This window comes from Oratosquilla oratoria, chromosome 6 (assembly GCF_046742065.1).
Source record: "Oratosquilla oratoria isolate Oo_2021 chromosome 6, ASM4674206v1, whole genome shotgun sequence".
Taxonomy (NCBI): Eukaryota; Metazoa; Arthropoda; class Malacostraca; order Stomatopoda; family Squillidae; genus Oratosquilla; species Oratosquilla oratoria.
The window spans coordinates 37,424,650-37,444,088 of NC_134782.1; the positions used below are offsets into that span (position 1 = coordinate 37,424,650).

Below are 19,439 nucleotides of genomic sequence, written 5' to 3' on the forward strand. Positions count from 1 at the left end.
CATAACATGTTATGGCAGGACCTCAACATTATATGGTCATAATGGAGTAATTAGAAACTTCCAACCTGAGATAAACATGAAACAAAATGTGTGTGGAACATAAGTGTATTTCATAGGACTGTCTCCCTCTAAAGTAAAAAAAAAAAAAAAAAAATCTTTACATACTTGTAGTTGCCATTCCTTCAGGGAATTTGTGTCTTACCAGATGGTGCCTAAGGTTACCGAAGAAATCCTGTATCATATATTGTGACTCGGATATATTTCAATATTAATTCTTTTGGTAATGATCTATTTCTTTACCCCCCAGAAAGAAAGTTGGTTATTAAGATAGAGTCTCAAGAAAAATATTTTTAATAATGAGTATGCTGTGTTATTTAAAAGAGTTTGTATTCAAGGAAAGCTTCTCAGATTATGTGTGTGTGTGTGTATATATATATATATATATATATATATATATATATATATATATATATATATATATATATATATATATATATATATATATATATATATACAGGTAAACGTCGACTTACGATGGCCGCGACTTACGATTGTTCGACTTTACGATGACGACGATGACGACGACGATATGATAATTTAACCCCTTCCATACGGTGCCGCACACGTAGGCGTCATGAGGAGCAAGTGGATTCGCGACGCTGCCATATCGGCGTCTTGATTATATTTATTGTAGTCGCCCCTGTGTTTTTACATTCTCTCAAATGTGCCCTAAATCCCATTCTCTGTGGTTTTCAAAATTCGCGAGTGAAAGAGAGAACGATCGATATAAGCGGTGACTATATTTTATGATGCGAGTATTATTACGTCACGTCGTACGGCTGGCATTGGCTGCTGCCCGCGAGATTTAAGTCCCATACTGAAAATACATATTATAGTGTTTGAATATGGTAAAAAGGATAAAAATAATTAAATAAACTACTGTACATGTTTAATAGGCTATATTCAGTATCTCTGGTGGTTAATATACAGGTAGGCTAGGTACAGTGACCACGGAACAGAGTGGGGATCGACTTACGATGAGATCGTCTTACGATGGCTCTATCGAAACCTAATGCCATCGTAAGTCGACGTTTACCTGTATATATATATATATATATATATATATATATACAGTGGCTGCGAAAAGTTTGGGCGCAAAATTATAGGCGCCCCAACTTTCCCCTAAACTCAAAACATGCGAAAAATACAACTTTCCACCCAAACTTTTCACTATTTTTCAATGCTAGCGTTTGTACCCGTATTTAGCCGAGACAATACACACTATTTGGCAACTCTGTTTAGGCGCACTCGATGTCACATGGAGTCAGTTTCTAAACATCTCTCACGGAGAGTAGTCTTTTTTTTGCGGTGGTCTCTGTTTTTGTGCCTTGATATCTCCGTAATGGGAAGTGGTAAAGAGCTGGAAAGAGACACAGTTGTTACAATCATAACCCTCTATAAGGAGGGTTATAAGTGTAAAGATATTGCTACTCGTGTGGGAATTGGAGTGCGTCAAGTGCAAAAGTGGACCAAGAAATTTCGAGACGAAGGAAGTGACATCATTCGTACTCCAAAGCATCGCTCTGGTCGGCCAAGGAAGATATCAAATCGTACTTCTACGGTTCTAACTGCCTTCTAATAACCGTAGGAGGCAGGCACTCCTCGTTTAACGACCTACTTGGTTAACGACAACTCGGAGTAACGACGGGCTTTATGACATTCGTTTAACGTAAATCTCCCGAAGTTACGACGTCGTGTACGATAATTAAGTTGGCTGAGGCAAATTTGTATGATGTTATAAATGAACTTGTACAGTGGATATTAGCTGTGAGGTAAAGTGTTCTGAAGCTTAGGTCTACATTACCATCCTGCAAGCTGGAAAAACTACCTGGGGTACAATATATACCGGTAGTGGTAAATTTTTAGTTTTGACCAAGGGTGCAATATAGTAATAGAAAATTAATTATTAATTTTGTAAATTATAATGTATCAACGTAATATGCAATTTTGTGAGCGGAAATAAAAAAAAATGTGCTAAAACAAATTTCGTAAGTTACGATGTCATGTCGGATGAATGGTACACCATGTTTGTTATGATAGATGCCGATGTCGAGGAAATGAAAGGATGATAAATTCGCCTAACCTAAACTAAACTAACCTAACCTGTGTTTGATAAATCATTACCTGCAAATTAAAGGTCATCCGGCTCATCCTCGTTGTCGTCGTCGTGAGAGACGTTGGCAGACGACAAGATGGCGTCCTGAACCTATGCTACCGTCTTCGTTCATTAGCATATTTTCTTGTAGCATGGTATTTTTTACTTTCACTTCCGCCCACAAAATTGCATATTACGTTGATACATTTTAATTTACAAAATTAATAATTAATTTTCTATTGCTATATTGCGCCCATGGTCGAAACTAAAAAAATACCCCGGTATTCAATATGGAATGTCAGCATACGCGGATTTGGTCATGTACGGTAATTTCGGGAACATAACCACCGTAAATAAACAGTAAATAAAGCTTTAATGTACTGTATAAAAGAGGGAAATACATGAAAATAAAGATACATGTATTGCTGGATATTGTACATACAGTAAATGTACATATATGTATACACTTTCGCATAACGACCAATTCGGTTAACGGCGGCGCGCTGGTCCCAGTTGTCGTCGTTAAACGAGGAGTGGTTGTATGTATCACAACTAACACCACAGTCGGATGAAAGAAAGAGTTGAGTAAGCAAAACTATATGTTTTGATTGCTAACTGCAATCCTCTTCAGTAGTACAAAGTTGAAGGAGGATGCTATCTTAAATAGCATCCTCATACAAAAGAAAGGGAACTTGGAAAATAATAAATGTCACTACCCCAACTCTATGTGACCTGAGGATGACATAAGGTTGGGTTAGGGGGAGGGGGATGGAAACTTGTTGACAATTTGTTTGGTGATGAATAGTCCTGATATCATGTCTGGGGTCCATTGACCCTTGAAAGTATTCATCGTGGGCAAATATTCAATTAATGTGGATTCCACCATTTTCCTTCTGAACCCACAGCCTGATTTATAAGGTCAGATTTCTCCCAGTTCATCCAGTGATTAAATTTATTTATGTGTTGAAACACGGCTAAATTTTCTTGGCCATACTTAATTTGTATGGCCAAGAAAATTCAGCTGTGTTTCAACACGTAAATAAATTTAATCACCGGATGGACTGGGAGAAATCTGACCTTATTTATAAATCAGGCTGTGGGTTTAGAAGGAAAATGGTGGAATCTACATTAATTGAATATCTGCCCACAATATAAATAAGGTGTGTGTGTGTGTGTATTTACCTAGTTGTATTGTATAAGAAGGGGAGCTATGCTCGTGGTGTCCCATCTTTGTATCTTGCAAAGTTGCAACATTTAATTTGTTCTTAAATTCATGTATAATAGTATTGTGTTTGCACACACTATTGTTTTGTCCAATTTGTTCCAGACATTCACCACTCTATGTGGATTTGATTTGACTTTTAAGATCTCTTCTATAACTGTCCTTTTTGAGTTTCTTTTCATGTCCCCTTGTGTTTCTTCTGTCTCAATTTAATAAGTCTTCTCCATCAAGGACTTTCATGTCTTTCATAATTCTATAAATGGCCAACAGATCATCTCTTTCTCTTCTTTGTCCCAGGTTTGGTAATTCCAGATTAGACAATCTTTGCTCATATGTCAGTTTTGAAAGTGTTGGGGCCATCTTTGTCATTGCTCTTTGGATTCTTTCTATTTTCCTTATATTCTTTTTTGTACTGGGTGTTCATAGTGTTGCTGCATACTCCAATCTTGGTCTTATCAGTGTGACTAGTATTTTCTTTAACATTTCTTCATCCAAGTAATTAAAAGCCACCTTTATTGATCTTAATAAATTGTAGGTTTCTCCAACTATTTTGTTTATCTGTTTATCTGAGGACATGGCTTTGGTGATAATTACTCCTAGGTCCTTTTCAGAACCAACTTTATTTACTAAATTGCACCAATTTTATATTGTCCTGATTTCCTTTTTTTTATTTTTTCCAAATTCCATTATACTACATTTCCTAATGTTGAAGTTCACTGCCCACTTCTAATTCCATTCCCAGACCTTGTTCATATCTCTCTGTAGCGATTCACAATCTTTTTCTGTACTTTCTTTAGTAGTTTTGCATGATCTGCAAAAAAGTTCATGTAATATTCTACACCTTCATCCATGTCATTTACATATATAGCAAACATTATCAGAGCCAGTACTGATCCCTGTGGGACACCACTAAACATTTCTTCCCAAGTAGAATTTTTATTTCTGAGCACCACTCATTTTTCTTCCATGCAAGAAATTTTCCATCCATTTCAACAGTTGTCCTTGTATACCTTCTGTTGTTTCAAGTTTTCTTAATAATTTTTTGCGTGGTACTTTATCAAATCCCTTTCTTGTGTTACACCTATTAACCTCTTCACTCTGGGGCACATCGCACGTCTGGCAGCATTAGCTGCCCGACGTACGATGTTGCGTCATAATAATCGCATTATAAAAAATAAAGTTAGTGCTCAATCGTTCGTTCTTTTTCACCCGTGAATTTTGATAACCATAGAAAATATGATGAAGCCAGTTTAGAGAGAATGGAGGTTACGTAGGTACGACTACAATAAATGTAATCAAGACGCCGACATCGGCATCATCGCGTACCCACTTGCTCTTCATGACGCCTACGTAGGCGTCACCGTATGGAAGTGGTTAACCTTGTATAGAAACGGATCAAATTTGTGGCACATGACCTTGACCTTCCCTGTCTAAATCCGAATTGTCTCAGATTTAGTATATTGTTCTCCAGATGTTTTGTCCATTTATTTTTGATAACTTTCTCAAATTTTTAGCTATTGTACTTATAAGGGAGACCGGTCTATAGTTTGTTGGGTCTTCCTTGTTTCCCCCCTTTATATATTGGTATGATATTAGCATTTTTCTAGTCTTCTGGTACCTTTCCTTCTTTGAGTGAGCAATCTTTATCTTGTGTATTTTGTCCATTAGCTTATCAATACATTCTTTTAGTATCCAGTGTACAATTTTGTCAGGGCCGTGTGATTTTCTGACATCAAGGTTCCTTATTTGGTCCCTTATATCTTTCTGTGTCACAGTTATTTCTCTCATTGGGGGAGATCTTTCTCCACTTCCTTCATCCCAAATGTGTATGTTTTCTTTAGTGAACACAGATTTGAAATGTTTGTTCATAATTTCAACCATTTCTATATTCCATGTTCCCTTGACAGTTTTACCATTCACATATCTATAGAATAATTTAGGTTGATCTTTGCATTTGTATGTTATGTCTTTTTCATAGTTTCTTTTTTCTTCCCTGCATATTTTTACATATTCATTTCTTAGTTTGATATATATTTGCCACTTTCCATTTTTTCCATCTTTTCCAAGCTTTGTCTCTTCTATCTTTTGTGTGTATTTACCTAGTTGTATTTTACGGGAAGGGGAGCTATGCTCGTGGTGTCCCGTCTTCATATCTCATTTTATCTAAACTATTTTTAAAATTATGTATTGTTTTTGCACACACCACTTTCTCATCTAACTTGTTCCAACTGTCTATTACTCTTGTGTGTGTGTGTGTGTATGTATGTACATTGTACTACAATATTAGTTGGTATCAGATAATTTTTTTTAATATTTTGGCATCCAAAAGCTTACCTTGTTTTGTGAATTGGAACTGCATTCAATTGAACAGCCACACATTAGATATCAGTTGCAATTTCAGGGTGCATTGGAGCTAGATGTTCTTGTTATTGTAGTTTTATATTTATTTTGTTATTTAGCTAATGAATGTTTTGTTTTATATTGCAGCTGTTCTTTTCTAGCCAAAAAATTGACTCCAGCCATTCCAGTGGTGGGAGGTTTGCTTTTCATCTTTGTCATGTCAACACTTTTCCACACCTCCTTCACTGATCCTGGCATCATTCCAAGGGCAACATCAGATGAAGCACTTTACACTGAAAAACAAATAGGTGTGGCTTCATCAATTGACTTTGAAAAATATTTTTGAAATGTATTACTTTGCTATTGATATTTAGAATTTTCATTGTTTTAGTTAAAACATGTGAATCCATAAAAACAATTAGTTTTTTCCTGAATTAATGCCATCTAACTTAACAACACAGATGTCCCTGATGCAGCGGGCAATGCTCAAAGATATCGTCCTCCACCTCGTTCCAAGGAAATCACAGTGAGGGGCACTACCATAAAACTCAAATATTGTTTCACATGTAAAATATTCCGCCCACCCCGAGCATCTCACTGCTCCATTTGTGATAATTGTGTAGGTGAGTCAGTGAAAGCTTGCAATTTGATAGTTTTATTAAGTGGTCTGACTTGTGAATTATAAATAACATTCCTTTGATAAGGAAAATGTAGTTTTCTTTCATTATGCTGACTTACTGAAAATTACATTACTGTGCCATATTTTATGTTTGTGCATATGTATATGTATCTATGTATATATATATATATTATATATATATATGTGTATATATATATATATATATATATATATATATATGTATTATGTATTCATTTTTTTTTTTTTTCTCAGAACGGTTTGATCACCATTGCCCATGGGTGGGGAACTGTGTGGGCAAGCGCAACTACCGATACTTCTACCTCTTCATTGTCTCCCTCGCCTTTCTTTGTGTCTTCATCTTCTCCTGCGTCATTGCCCATCTCATTCTATGTACGTATTTGCCCATTTGACTTTGGTTCTTTTTCAGGGAATGATTGATACAGATGTGTTTGCAGTCTTGAATGATGGCTTGTCTGTCATCTTTTGTAATGTGTGAAAAAAGAACCCTTTTGTCTTGTGGCAGCTCTTTGTTCATCCCAAAGGGCATAGGTTGATGTATTGGCAAAGCAGAGGGAAGCGTCCATGTTAAAGGCTAAAACTATTATGGACTCCCAGTTTTATTATAGATTTGATATTTAAATTACAGACATGATTAAGAATTATATAATGATAATGGAAAAATAAGATTGTAGATGTATGTGTTTGCCAGTGGTTACCAGGGAACAGAATTTTTTTTTTTTATTTGTGGGATTATAGAGGTCATTTAATTGATTTAGCATGTATGTAGGCATGGTAAATGTTGCTATATATAGATAGTGTTATAAGCATTGGATAGTTTATATAATTATTATGAACAATTTATTTTTAAAAGCTGAGATCGAAGACTGTTTTATGATTAAATTTGAAGATTTGAGATATATATATATATATCAATATATATATATTGAGACCTATTTTCTTACTGCTAAAGGCATGAAAGCGGCTGAAATTCATCGTCAGATAATTGAAGCGTATGGAGAAAACATTATGGGTGATGGGATGGTGCAGAAATGGGTGAGAGCAACCTCTTCATTCCGGGCCAAAATCTCGCGGGCAGCATTATCTGCCAGACGTACGATGTGTCGTAATAATACTCGCATCATAAAATATAGTCCCCGCTTATATTGATCGTTCTCTCTTTCACCCGTGAATTTTGATAACCATAGAAAATGTGATGAAGACAGTTTAGAGAGTATGTCATTACGCAGGGGCAACTACAATAAATATAATCAAGACGCCGATATGGCAGCCTCGCATATCCACTTGCTCCTCATGCCACCTACGTATGCGGCACCGTATGGAAGGGGTTAAAGATGGCCGTACAAATGTGCATGATGAGAAATGAAGTGGACGACCTTCACTCATTACTGATAGTTTGGTGCACATTTGTACTGCCATCTTTAAAAGCTTTCACCCATTTCCGCACCATCCCATCACTCATAATGTTTTCTCCATACACTTCACTTATCTGATGATGAATTTCAGCTGCTTTCATGCCTTTAGCAGTAAGAAAAATATCACAGCGCGTATTTCACAGTCGGCGGCATTCTTAATCGAAGGAGGAATTTCAAATACTCACAAACTTAAATACAGTCAGATGATTCTGTAATTATCTTGAAAAGTAGATTACAGTACAGGCTTTCATGCAAAAATAAAATTGTTACGAAAAGTCTACTTGTTTAATTTTGATTTCAAAACGGTACTCAAAAATACGCCTCGTGTGTGTGTGTGTGTATGTATATATATATATATATATATTATTTTATTTTATTTTATCTTATTTTTTCATGGTTGTCTTGATTTAGCAATATCACTTTTATTTCTGGAGTGAGGCTTTCAGTGTTATTTCTGAGCCAATGTTCCAATTGGTTAAAGTAGGCTTGGGTGTGCTTTGCTGCTATTTTGTAATTACTGTGCTTGGTTAATATTGGATTGGTATATCATTCATGAAGAGGCTGGTCAATAAAAGTGAAAGTATAGCACCTTGAAGGACTTCATTGTACAGTCTTTTTTGTACCTGAAATATGGTAGTTTTGGGTTACTCTGCATTGCTATAAAGTTGGTTAACAATTTCTTGTCATTGTTATGGATATGTCTTAACAATCTGTTTGGACAGTATAGGTCTTGGGAACCTTTTCAAAAGCTTTTTTTATATGTATAGCAACTATAATTTTTTTTTTTTTTTTTTTTTGAGCAAAGTGCTGGTAGAGTGACCTTGAAACTATGTTGATTAGGAGAGGAAGGTATTTCTGATTTGATTCAACCAATCTTTCCCTCGTCTTTGATATTGTGTATTGCTGTGAGAATGGTCAGTATGATGTGGGCATAGTTTGTTTAGTTTCAAGAATGGTATTATATCAACTCTTTTTCCAGATATTTGGAGTGTTGTATAGCCAGTAGTAGTTGTGGAAAATATCAATAGTTTCATATAAAGATTCTTTAAGGACCATTGGTCAGAGCCCTACTGTATGTATCTATTAGTGAAATTTAAGAAGTAAATATTTTTAATTTTTAACTTTTTAATTTTTTAATATTTAACCTGAGTTTAGGTTTTGGATGTTTTGAGTAATTAAATATTATTCCCAAACAGATAAAAATGATGAAGGTGGTAGCTTTTTGGAGTCAGTCAAGAAGAATCCCATTTCAGTGATCGAAGGAGTGATTTGCTTCTTTTCTATGTGGTCCATCCTCGGCTTAGCTGGCTTCCATACATACCTCACAACCTCCAACCAAACTACCAATGAAGATGTAAGCATTCAAGTGAACTTGTATTTCTAATTGAGTCTTGAGAAACTTTTTGTGCATATTTACCTAGTTGTATTATACAGGAAGGGGAGCTATGTGTGTGTGTGTGTGTATTTACCTAGTTGTATTATACGGGAAGGGGAGCTATGCTCGTGGTGACCCTTTTTGTATCTTGCAAGATCAAGTTTGTTCTTAAATTCTTGAATTGTGTTTGCACACACTATTTTTTTTATCCAATTTGTTCCATATATCTATCATTCTGTGTGGGAAGCTGTTTTTTTTTTCAGGTCTCTTCTGTAGTTATCCTTTTTGAGTTTCATTGCATGTCCTCTTGTGTATTTACCTAGTTGTATTTTGCGGGAGAAGAGCTATGCTCATAGAGTCCCGCAGTTGTATCTTTCTGCATCCAGTTCTTTCTTAAAGTCATGTATAGTTTCAGCACTCACTGTTTTCTCTTTCAATTTATTCCATGTATCTATTACTCTGTGTGGAAAGCTGTTTTTTTTCAGATCTCTTCTGTAACTGTCTTTCTTAAGTTTCTTCTCGTGTCTGCTTGTATTTCTTCTGTCCCATTTCAGTAGGTCATCCCTATCAAGGATTTCCATCCCTTTCATAATTTTGTAGATGGTTATAAATTGCCTCTCTTCTTTGTTCTAGAGTTGACAAGTTTAGTTTGTCCAATTTTTGTTCATATATCAACATGCTAAGTGTTGGTGCCATCTTTGATAGTGCTCTTTGAATTATTTCTAGTTGTTTTTTTTGTTTGTTTTTTTCTGTACTTGGTGTCCACAGGGACACTGCATACTGCTTTTTCCAAATTCCATTATACTACATTTTTTAATGTTGAAATTCACTTAGTTCTTTTTACTCCAATTCCAGACTTTGTCCAGATCTCCATGAAAAGATTTGCAATCTTCTTCGTTACTCACTCTCTTCAATAGTTTTGCATCATCTACAAAGAAGTTTATATAGCATTCAGTTCTTTCATTCATATCGTTTATATAAATAGCAAACCCAGAGTTTTGGGGTAGTCCACTTATCATGTTTACCCATTTTGAGTTCTTTTTTCTAAGTATCACTCATTTTTCTTCCTAACAAGAAATTTTTCATCCATTATAATAATTTTCCTTGTATTCCACCTATTATTTAAATTTTTCATAGTAGTTTTTTGTGTGGTACTTTGTCAAAAGCCTTTTGTAGGTTCCAGGAAGGCACAATCTGCCCAGCCATCTCTTTCTTGTATTATGTCTAGCAATCTTGAGTAAAAGCATATTAAGTTTTGTAGTACATGATCTTCCACTTCTAAATCCAAATTGGTTGGGGTTTAATATTTTGTTATTTTCCAAGTGTTTAGTCCATTTATTTTTAATAACTTTTGCATATTTTTGCTATTGTGCTTGTAAGGGTACCGGTCTATAATATGTTGGATTTTCTTTGTTTCCTCCTTTATATATTGGTACAATATTAGCATTCCAGTTTTGTGGTACTTTTCCTTCTTTGAGTGAGAAGTCAATTATCTTGTGTATTTTATCTGTGAGTTCGTCTATGCATTCTTTTAATATCTTGTTCACTATTCCATCTGGCCCATGTGACTTTCTGACATCGAGCTTCCTTTTTTGATCCCTTATTTCTTTCTGTGTCACCATTATTTCTTTCATTTTAGGGGATCCTTCCTGGTGCCTATCATCCCACAATTGTGAGCTTTCAAGTGTAAAAACAGACTTAAAGTGTCTGGTCATTACTTCAGCCATTTCTACATCTTCTGTGTATTCTTGATTTCCTTCACGCAGTTTCACTATTTTGTGTTTGTTTTTTAGTTTGTCGTTTACATATCTGTAATATAGTTTAGGTTGATCTTTGCATTTTGCTATTGTATCTTTTTCATAGTTTCTTTTTTCCTCTCTTCGTATGTCTACGTATTCATTTCTCGGTTTGATGTATGTTTGCCATTTAATCTCTTTTTTTTTTTGTCTCTTTTTCCATCTTTTCCAAGCTTTGTCTCTTCTGTCTTTAGCATCGCTACACTTTTTATTATACCAGCACTTTATGTACTTCCTTTTCTGTTTCTGCTTAGGCACACATTTGTCTGTCCCCTCTTTATATATTTCTTTGAAAATGTTCCATTTCTCTTCTGTCTTTGATTCATAATTTTCAAATTTTTCCCAACAGGCTTTTTGATATTTTTTCTAAGTTTTACAAAATCAGTTTTGTTGTACATCAATCTTCCTTCTCTATGTTTCTCATTCCTTCTTACCACATTTTGTTCCTTAAGTTCAATCTCTAGTATGTGGTCACTTTCCAATTGGTGTTTTATAGTTTATTTCTTCCACTATTTCTGGTTCAGAGGTGAATATCAAATCTAGTCTTGATGGTTCTTTGCTTTGTCTAAATCTAGTCATCCTGGCTGTTCAACTTATACATGGATGGGGTGGTGCGAGAGGTGAATGCAAGGGTAGTGGGTCAGGGATTGGAGATGGTTAAGGAAAATGGAGAAAAGTGGGAGGTGAGCCAGCTGTTGTTTGCGGACGACACTGCGCTTGTGGCAGGATCGGAGGAGGGATTGAGGAAGCTGGTGACAGAGTTTGGGAGAGTGTGTGACAGAAGAAAGCTGAAGATAAATGTGGGTAAAAGTAAGGTGATGAGATGTACAAGGGGTGAAAGTGGCAGTAATCTGGAAGTGAGCATTAAGGGAGAGCAACTGGAGGAAGTGGATAGTTTTAGATATTTGGGTGCAAATGTGGCAGGAAAGGGTGGAGTGAAGGTGGAGGTAGAATGTAGATTGAGAGAAGCGAGTAAATGCCTTGGTGGATTAAAAAGTGTAATGAGGAATAGACATTTGGGAATGGATGCTAAGAGGAGACTGTATGAAGGAGTGATTGTGCCAACAGCACTGTATGGAGCAGAAACATGGAACATGAGAGAGGAAGAGAGAAGGAACTTGAATGTGTTTGAGATGAAGTGTCTGAGAAGTATGATGGGGGTTACTAGGCTAGATAGAGTGAGAAATGAGGAAGTGAGGAGAAGAACAGGGGTAGAAAGGGAGCTGGGAGATAGGGTGGATGAAAGAGTATTAGGATGGTTTGGACACATGGAAAGAATGAGTGAAGAAAGACTAGTAAAGGAGGTATGGAAGGCAGATGTAGAGGGAGTGAACATGAGGGGACGTTCTAGGATGAGATGGATGGATGGGGTGAAGGGGGCTTTGGGGAAGAGGGGAATGTCTGTTGAGGAAGGACGGGAGAGGACAGAAGACAGGGTTGAATGGAGAATGGTTGTATATGGAAAATGTTGTGATGCATGAGGTGGATTGGACGGGGGAATGGGGGTGAGGTAGTGTGTGTGAGCAAAAAATTTTGACGCATCCCGAAGGGATTTCTCCCCGTCCTCTCCTTTATATGGGGGGACGGAGAGGGGGTGTCGCCGATTTAATGAAGCAGCCTTGCTGTGGATGTGCTGCGTCCTGCGACACTGCTTCTGACCCAGGGCAGTGGACAGGGTGCAGGGATGACCCGTCATCTAGGAGGTGCTAAGATGGGAGGGAGGGTGGAGGGGTGTGGAGTGTTTTCGGGGATGAAATGGGTGGGAATGTTTTTGTGCCTTGTCCTTTTTGGCTACCCCCCTGGTAAGGGGGAAAAAAGCCTTGGTATATGTATGTATGTATGTATGTAGTATTTTCTTTGACCCATTGTGTCAATGTGTAATCTATGGTCATATCCAATAGGACATTGCCCCAGAGTTTGTCTCTACCTCCCATTGTCAGTTCTTCCCAATTTATTTCGTTTGCATTAAAGTCACCCATAATTACTATATTTTCTCTATATTTCAGTGTCTCAGTTAATTCATTCTTCGTGTCTTCTAGTAATTTTGAGTGTTCGCTGTCAGTCCAAGTCTTAGGTTTTGGTGGCACATATATAACTATTAACCTTCTACTTTCATACTGCTGTTTTCGACTTTAACTGTGATTAATTCCACATTATCTTTTCCTTCTATTGCCTTTATTACATTTAGGTCCTTTCTAGTCAATATCATGACTCCTCCCCCCTGTTTGTCCATCTTATTTTTTGACCAAAGGTTGTATAATCATTGTCCCACCATACTTGATTGTATAGGACCTTTCAGTTTTGTCTGTAATTCCCTTTATGTCAGGTTTCTCTATTGATAGTCATTCAATTCATTTAATCCTGAAATCATACCATCAATATTTGTATATGCCGCTTTTAATTTTTTCTTCTCTTCTGTTTTTTGGTTTGGGTTTCCATTTTTCTGATGTACCATTTTCTTAGTCTGAGATCCAGCACTCCAAAAAAAAAAAAACTCATTTTTTTTCCGTCTCAGTTCTTTTCTCGTTTTTTTCCCTTGGCTTCACTTCTCAGTTCCCTATCTTTCTCTAATTCCTCTGCATTCATTTCCTTTTTTATCCATATATTTTTGTATTTTTTCACTGTTTGCTAGTTTTGTCACTTCTGCTATCATTTGTGTTCTTAGTTTGATTTTCATTGGTCTGTGGTCTGTATGAACCCATCCTGTGTATGTCATTGATTTCTGTATCTAAATTCTGTCCTTCTTGAACTGCTTTTAGAATCTCCTTCACAATTTCTTTCTCTTACTTTTCTCTTTGGTATTTGTGTACATTGTGTTTTTCATTTATACCATAAACCACAATGCATTTCTTTTTGTCCACTGTGTCTCTCACCCAAATTTCCTTTTCTTTAATCACCTTGATCACTGTTTCCTGTGCATTCTCTTCTACCTGCTGCTGTACTATTTCTTTGAATGAGAGTTTTTGACTTTTGCATTCCTTTTTCCATTGATTTTTTATTTCGTTCAGATCAGTCTCTGATTCTTCCATTTTTTCTGTTACTGCTTTCAATTGTTCTTTTACCTCTTTCTTCAGTTCATCATTTGTATTTCTAACATCATTTTCCTTTCTTTCATTTTCTCTTTTTATCTCAGTTCACTTTTTAGTTCATTTAACCACTTCCATACGGTGACGCCTACGTAGGTGGCATGAGGAGCAAGTGGGTACTCGATGCCGACGTCGGCATCTTGATTATATTTATTGTAGTCATACCTACATAATTTCCATCCTTTCTAAACTGGCTTCATCAATTTTCTATGGTTATCAAAATACACAGGTGAAAGAGAACGAACGATTGAGCACTGACTTTATTTTTTATAATGCGATTATTATGATGCAACATCGCACATCGGGCAGCTAATGCTGCCAGACGTGCGATGTGCCCCAGAGTGAAGAGGTCAATTCCCTTGGTACAGGTAGTCGTCGACTTACGACCGAGTTCGGCTCTGACAGACAGGTCGTAAGCCGATCTGGATGCGAGTTGGTCTTTATATACAACCACTCCTCGTTTAACGACGACAATTGGGACCAGCTCGCCGCCGTTAACCGAATTGGTCGTTAAGCGAAAGTGTATACAGGTAGTCGTCGACTTACGACCTATGCGACTTACGACTGATCGACTTTACGACCACGAGATGGTGCAATAATATCTAACATTTAATAGAGTAATAGAATTGCAATGTTATGCCTGGCAGTGCAGTACATTACTCCGCACGCTGCGAGACGCGAGTATGATAGTTTTCGCAGGCTTCCGGCAGCGTCAGCATCCCAGCCAGCTAAATATTCTTTCATTTTGTTTGTTTGAAGTAAAATGTTTCCTAATTTTGCATTGCATTTTGTATTTTTGTATGTTTTGCAATTAATAAGATATAACAAACTTTTTATGCCTAGGCTAGTTTGTTGTCGATAACAATATGTTCGGTACAATACTTAAACGAAAAGAATGTGTTTTGTTGAAATAAAAAAAATCCTAATTTTGCCTTACATTTTGTATTTTTATGTTTTGCAATTAATAAAATGTAACAGTATTTTTTTATGCCTAGTCTGTTGTCAATGACAAAATGTTCGGCACAGCATTTTGTATTTTTATGTTTTGCGATTAATAAAATGTAACAGTAAACTTTATTTATGCCTAGTCTGTTGTCGATAACAATATTTTCAGTACAGTATGTAACCGAAAAGAATGTGTTTCGAAATATTTATTTCCTAATTTTGCTTTACAATGATTTTAATGTAACCAACAACAACGTAGCTCAAAGATAATAAGATTTTATTCAGTATGCATACGTTTCCTAAAAAAAGCCTGATGGTAAAATAATAAAGAGGTTAAAAAATACAGTATTAAATATCATAGGTCAAAGATGATAGGATTATATTCAGTATGCTTAGGCCTAGGCTACATTTCCCAAAGAAAATCAGATAAAACTATAAAAAGGTTAGAAAATACTATACAACATAGTTCAAAGATGCTAAGATTATTTCAGTATGCTAAATATACAGGTAAACGTCGACTTACGATGGCCGCGACTTACGATTGTTCGACTTTACGATGACGACGACGACGACGACGATATGATAATTTAACCCCTTCCATACGGTGCCGCAAACGTAGGCGTCATGAGGAGCAAGTGGATTCGCGACGCTGCCATATCGGCGTCTTGATTATATTTATTGTAGTCGCCCCTGTGTTTTTACATTCTCTCAAATGTGCCCTAAATCCCATTCTCTGTGGTTTTCAAAATTCGCGGGTGAAAGAGAGAACGATCGATAAAAGCGGTGACTATATTTTATGATGCGAGTATTATTACGTCACGTCGTACGGCTGGCATTGGCTGCTGCCCGCGAGATTTAAGTTCCGTACTGAAAATACATATTATAGTGTTTGAATATGGTAAAAAGGATAAAAATAATTAAATAAACTACTGTACATGTTTAATAGGCTATATTCAGTATCTCTGGTGGTTAATATACAGGTAGGCTAGGTACAGTGACCACGGAACAGAGTGGGGATCGACTTACGATGAGATCGTCTTACGATGGCTCTATCGAAACCTAATGCCATCGTAAGTCGACGTTTACCTGTAATATACAATATATATATATACAGTAACAAAAACAATATTCAAAGGGAAATATATACTGTATATACACCCACTCCTCGTTTAACAACCTACTCGGTTAATGACAACTCGGAGTAACGACGGGCTTTATGACAGACCAATATTTGTTTAATGTAAATCTCCCAAAGTTACGATGTCGTGTACGATAATTAAGTTGGCTGAGGCAAATTTGTATGATGTTATAAATGAACTTGTACGGTGGATATTAGCTGTGAGGTAAAGTGTTCTGAAGCTTAGGTCTACATTACCATCCTGCATGCTGGAAAAACTACCTGGGGTACAATATACAGTGCTCGACAAAAGTTCGCGGCGCCTTAGCGAATCTAAACAAAAATGCACAAAAATGTAATTAATCATTATATTTATTGGATTTTTACTCACCTAATACTTGGTTGGGAGTCCTTTGCGCTTTAACACAGCCTCAAGACGACGTGGAAGTGAAGCAGCTAGGTTGTGGAGGGTTGTAGGCTCCAAATTATCCCAGATTTCCTGAATGGCTCCCTCGAGCTTGGGTATAGAGCTGACGTCTTTGCCTTGTAACCTCTTCTTTATAATGTGCCACAAATTTTCAATTGGGTTCAAATCAGGGCTATTACCTGGCCAGTCCTTTATAAAGTTCACTTCACAGTCGTTGAGCCAAGTAGTGATGGATTTAGCAGTGTGGCAGGGGGCACCGTCCTGCTGAAAAACTGTGGCACCTGTTTTTTCAAATGATTCAGGTAAATTTTCACACAGAAGCTCCAAGTACACGTTTTGGTTCACTTTTAAGTTCTTGGGTAACACTACTAATGACCCCAAGCCCTTGCCGCTGAAACAGCCCCACACCATTAAAGTATCAGGGAATTTGACAGTACCCTTGACGTACCGAGGGTCAAGCGGGTCACTTCCATGTCGCCTTGGTGAAATAAAGAGTGTAATGAGGAATAGACATTTGGGAATGGATGCTAAGAGGAGACTGTACAAAGGAGTGATTGTGTCAACAGCACACTGTGGAGCAGAAACATGGAACATAAGAGAAGAAGAGAGAAGGAGTTTGAATGTGTTTGAGATGAGGTGTCTGAGAAGTATGATGGGGGTTACTAGGCTAGATAGAGTGAGAAATGAGGAGGTGAGGAGGAGAACAGGGGTGGGAAAGGAGCTGGGAAATAGGGTTGATGAAAGAATATTAGGATGGTTTGGACACATGGAAAGAATGAGTGAAGAAAGACTAGTAAAAGAGGTATGGAAGGCAGATGTGGAGGAAGTGAACATGAGGAAGGACGGGAGAGGACAGAAGACAGGGGTGAATGGAGATTGGTTGTATATGGATGATGTTGTGATTGCATGAGGTGGAATGGGCAGGGGGATGGGGGGTGAGGTAGTATGTGTGAGCAAATTTTGACGCAGCCCGAAGGGATTTCTCCCTGTCCTCTCCTTTTATGCAATGGGGGGACGGAGAGGGGGGGTCGCCGATTTAATGAAGCGGCCTTGCTGTGGATGTGCTGTGTCTTGCGACACTGCTTGTGACCCAGGACAGTGGACAAGGTGCAGGGATGACCCGTCATCCAGGAGGTGCTCAGATGAGAGGGAGGGTGGAGGGGTGTGGAGTGTATTCAGGGATGGAATGGGTGGGAATGATTTTATGCCTTTTTCTTTTTGGCTACCTCCCTTGTAAGGGGGAAAAAGCCTTGGTATGTATGTACCTTATCAAATGCCTTTTGTAGGTCCAGAAAGGCACATTCTGCCCACCCATCTCTCTCTTGTATTATGGCTATTAGTGTGTGTGTGTGTATTTACCTAGTTGTATTTACCCAGTTGTATTTTACGTGACTGGAGCTATGCTCGTGTTGACGTTTTTGTATCTCTCTACATCTAGTTTGTTTTTTAATTCATCTACATTTCTGGCATTAACTGTTTCACTGTTCAATTTGTTCTGGACGTCAATTACCTTGTGTGGGAAACTGTTCTTTTTCAGGTCTCTTCTGTAACTGTCTTTAGTTTCTTTGCGTGTCCTCTTGTTTCTTTTTTGTCCCATTTTAATAGGTCATCTCTATTAAGAACTTCCATACCTTTCATAATTCTAAAGATGGTCAACAAATCGCCTCTCTCCCTTCTCTGCTCTAGTGTTATCAATTGTAATTTCTCCAATCTTTGTTCATATGTCAAATTTGATAGTGTAGGTGCCATCTTGGTCGCCACTCTCTGGATTCTTTCTAATTTCTTTGTGTTCTTCTTTGTGCTTGGTGCCCACAATGTGTGTGTATGTGTGTGAGAGAGAGAGAGAGAGAGAGAGAGAGAGCTAATCTGAGATGATCATTTTAGTGTGTTATTATGAAGCATTATTTGATATGGATTTTCTCTTGTGTTTCATTTGTTTTGCAATAGATTGTTGATATTTTCATTTTATCTATTTATTTAATTTGTTATTTATTTTTCTTTCCCTATTAGATTAAAGGGTCATTCAGTGCTAGACGAGGCCAAGATAATCACAACCCTTATGGATATGGAAACTTCTGTTTGAACTGTTTGGCCGTTTTGTGTGGGCCAAGGCAACCCAGTCTTATAGGTATGTCACATCCATTCTGCACTTTCTGATTGACCCATTGTGTTTTGGGCTTTTGAATTATGAACCCAAAAGAAAAACTATATGGAACTAGTATGAATTGAAAGAAAAGTAGTGCTAAATGGATTGTTTTGTAGAATTATGACCCAGTTATGGATGATAGCTATTCAGTAATTTATTTTGCTATTACAGTGTATGCTTTCATTACCAAAGTTATATAGAAGATAATGTGTAATGGCATGAAACTGTGGTTATTGGTATAGAATTATGTTAGTTGTATTTATATCGTCTATAGTGTTGTCTTTAGAATAAAAGCATTGAGGAGCTAGAGACGCTTGTACATGGTGCTACTGCTGAGAAATGAAGATGCCCACTTCCAGTGACAGAGTCATCACCTTTCCTCACCCAATGAGATTGCAGTTCAGTGGAATAGTACCTGATTCTGAGACTGCACAAGGAGATCTATGCCTTATTTTCCAATGTCAAAAAACTTTCAATCTACACGAAATTGTACAGATATTGGGAATTTCTACACCAACCCCTTGGCTATGTTGCTGTATCTATCCCCCCTCCAAATATGCACCCATACAACATATATACATACACTACGACCGGAGATAATAGTCCATGATGAATTTTTACCATATCTCAATAACTACTACGTCGATTTAGATGAAAATTTACATGGCATTAGATTACACTATCAGTAGCCTTTCATTAAAATTTGAAGTCAATATCTTTGTTAGTTTTTTAATAATCCAATTGTTTTGTTTTTCAG

The 19,439-nt window shown here is 37.0% G+C and overlaps 1 protein-coding gene across 3 annotated transcripts in view; it reads left to right on the forward strand.

The window, feature by feature from the left end:
• The window catches only part of app (Palmitoyltransferase app), a 60,536-nt gene that overhangs the window by 13,286 nt on the left and 27,811 nt on the right, over positions 1-19,439 (forward strand). For all 3 annotated transcript variants that reach the window (XM_076186721.1, XM_076186720.1, XM_076186719.1), the window contains exons 2-6: positions 5,865-6,025; positions 6,179-6,340; positions 6,610-6,747; positions 8,987-9,144; positions 18,547-18,664. In XM_076186721.1, the coding sequence (XP_076042836.1) occupies positions 5,865-6,025; positions 6,179-6,340; positions 6,610-6,747; positions 8,987-9,144; positions 18,547-18,664 (737 nt within the window). The remainder of the gene's footprint in view (positions 1-5,864; positions 6,026-6,178; positions 6,341-6,609; positions 6,748-8,986; positions 9,145-18,546; positions 18,665-19,439) is intronic.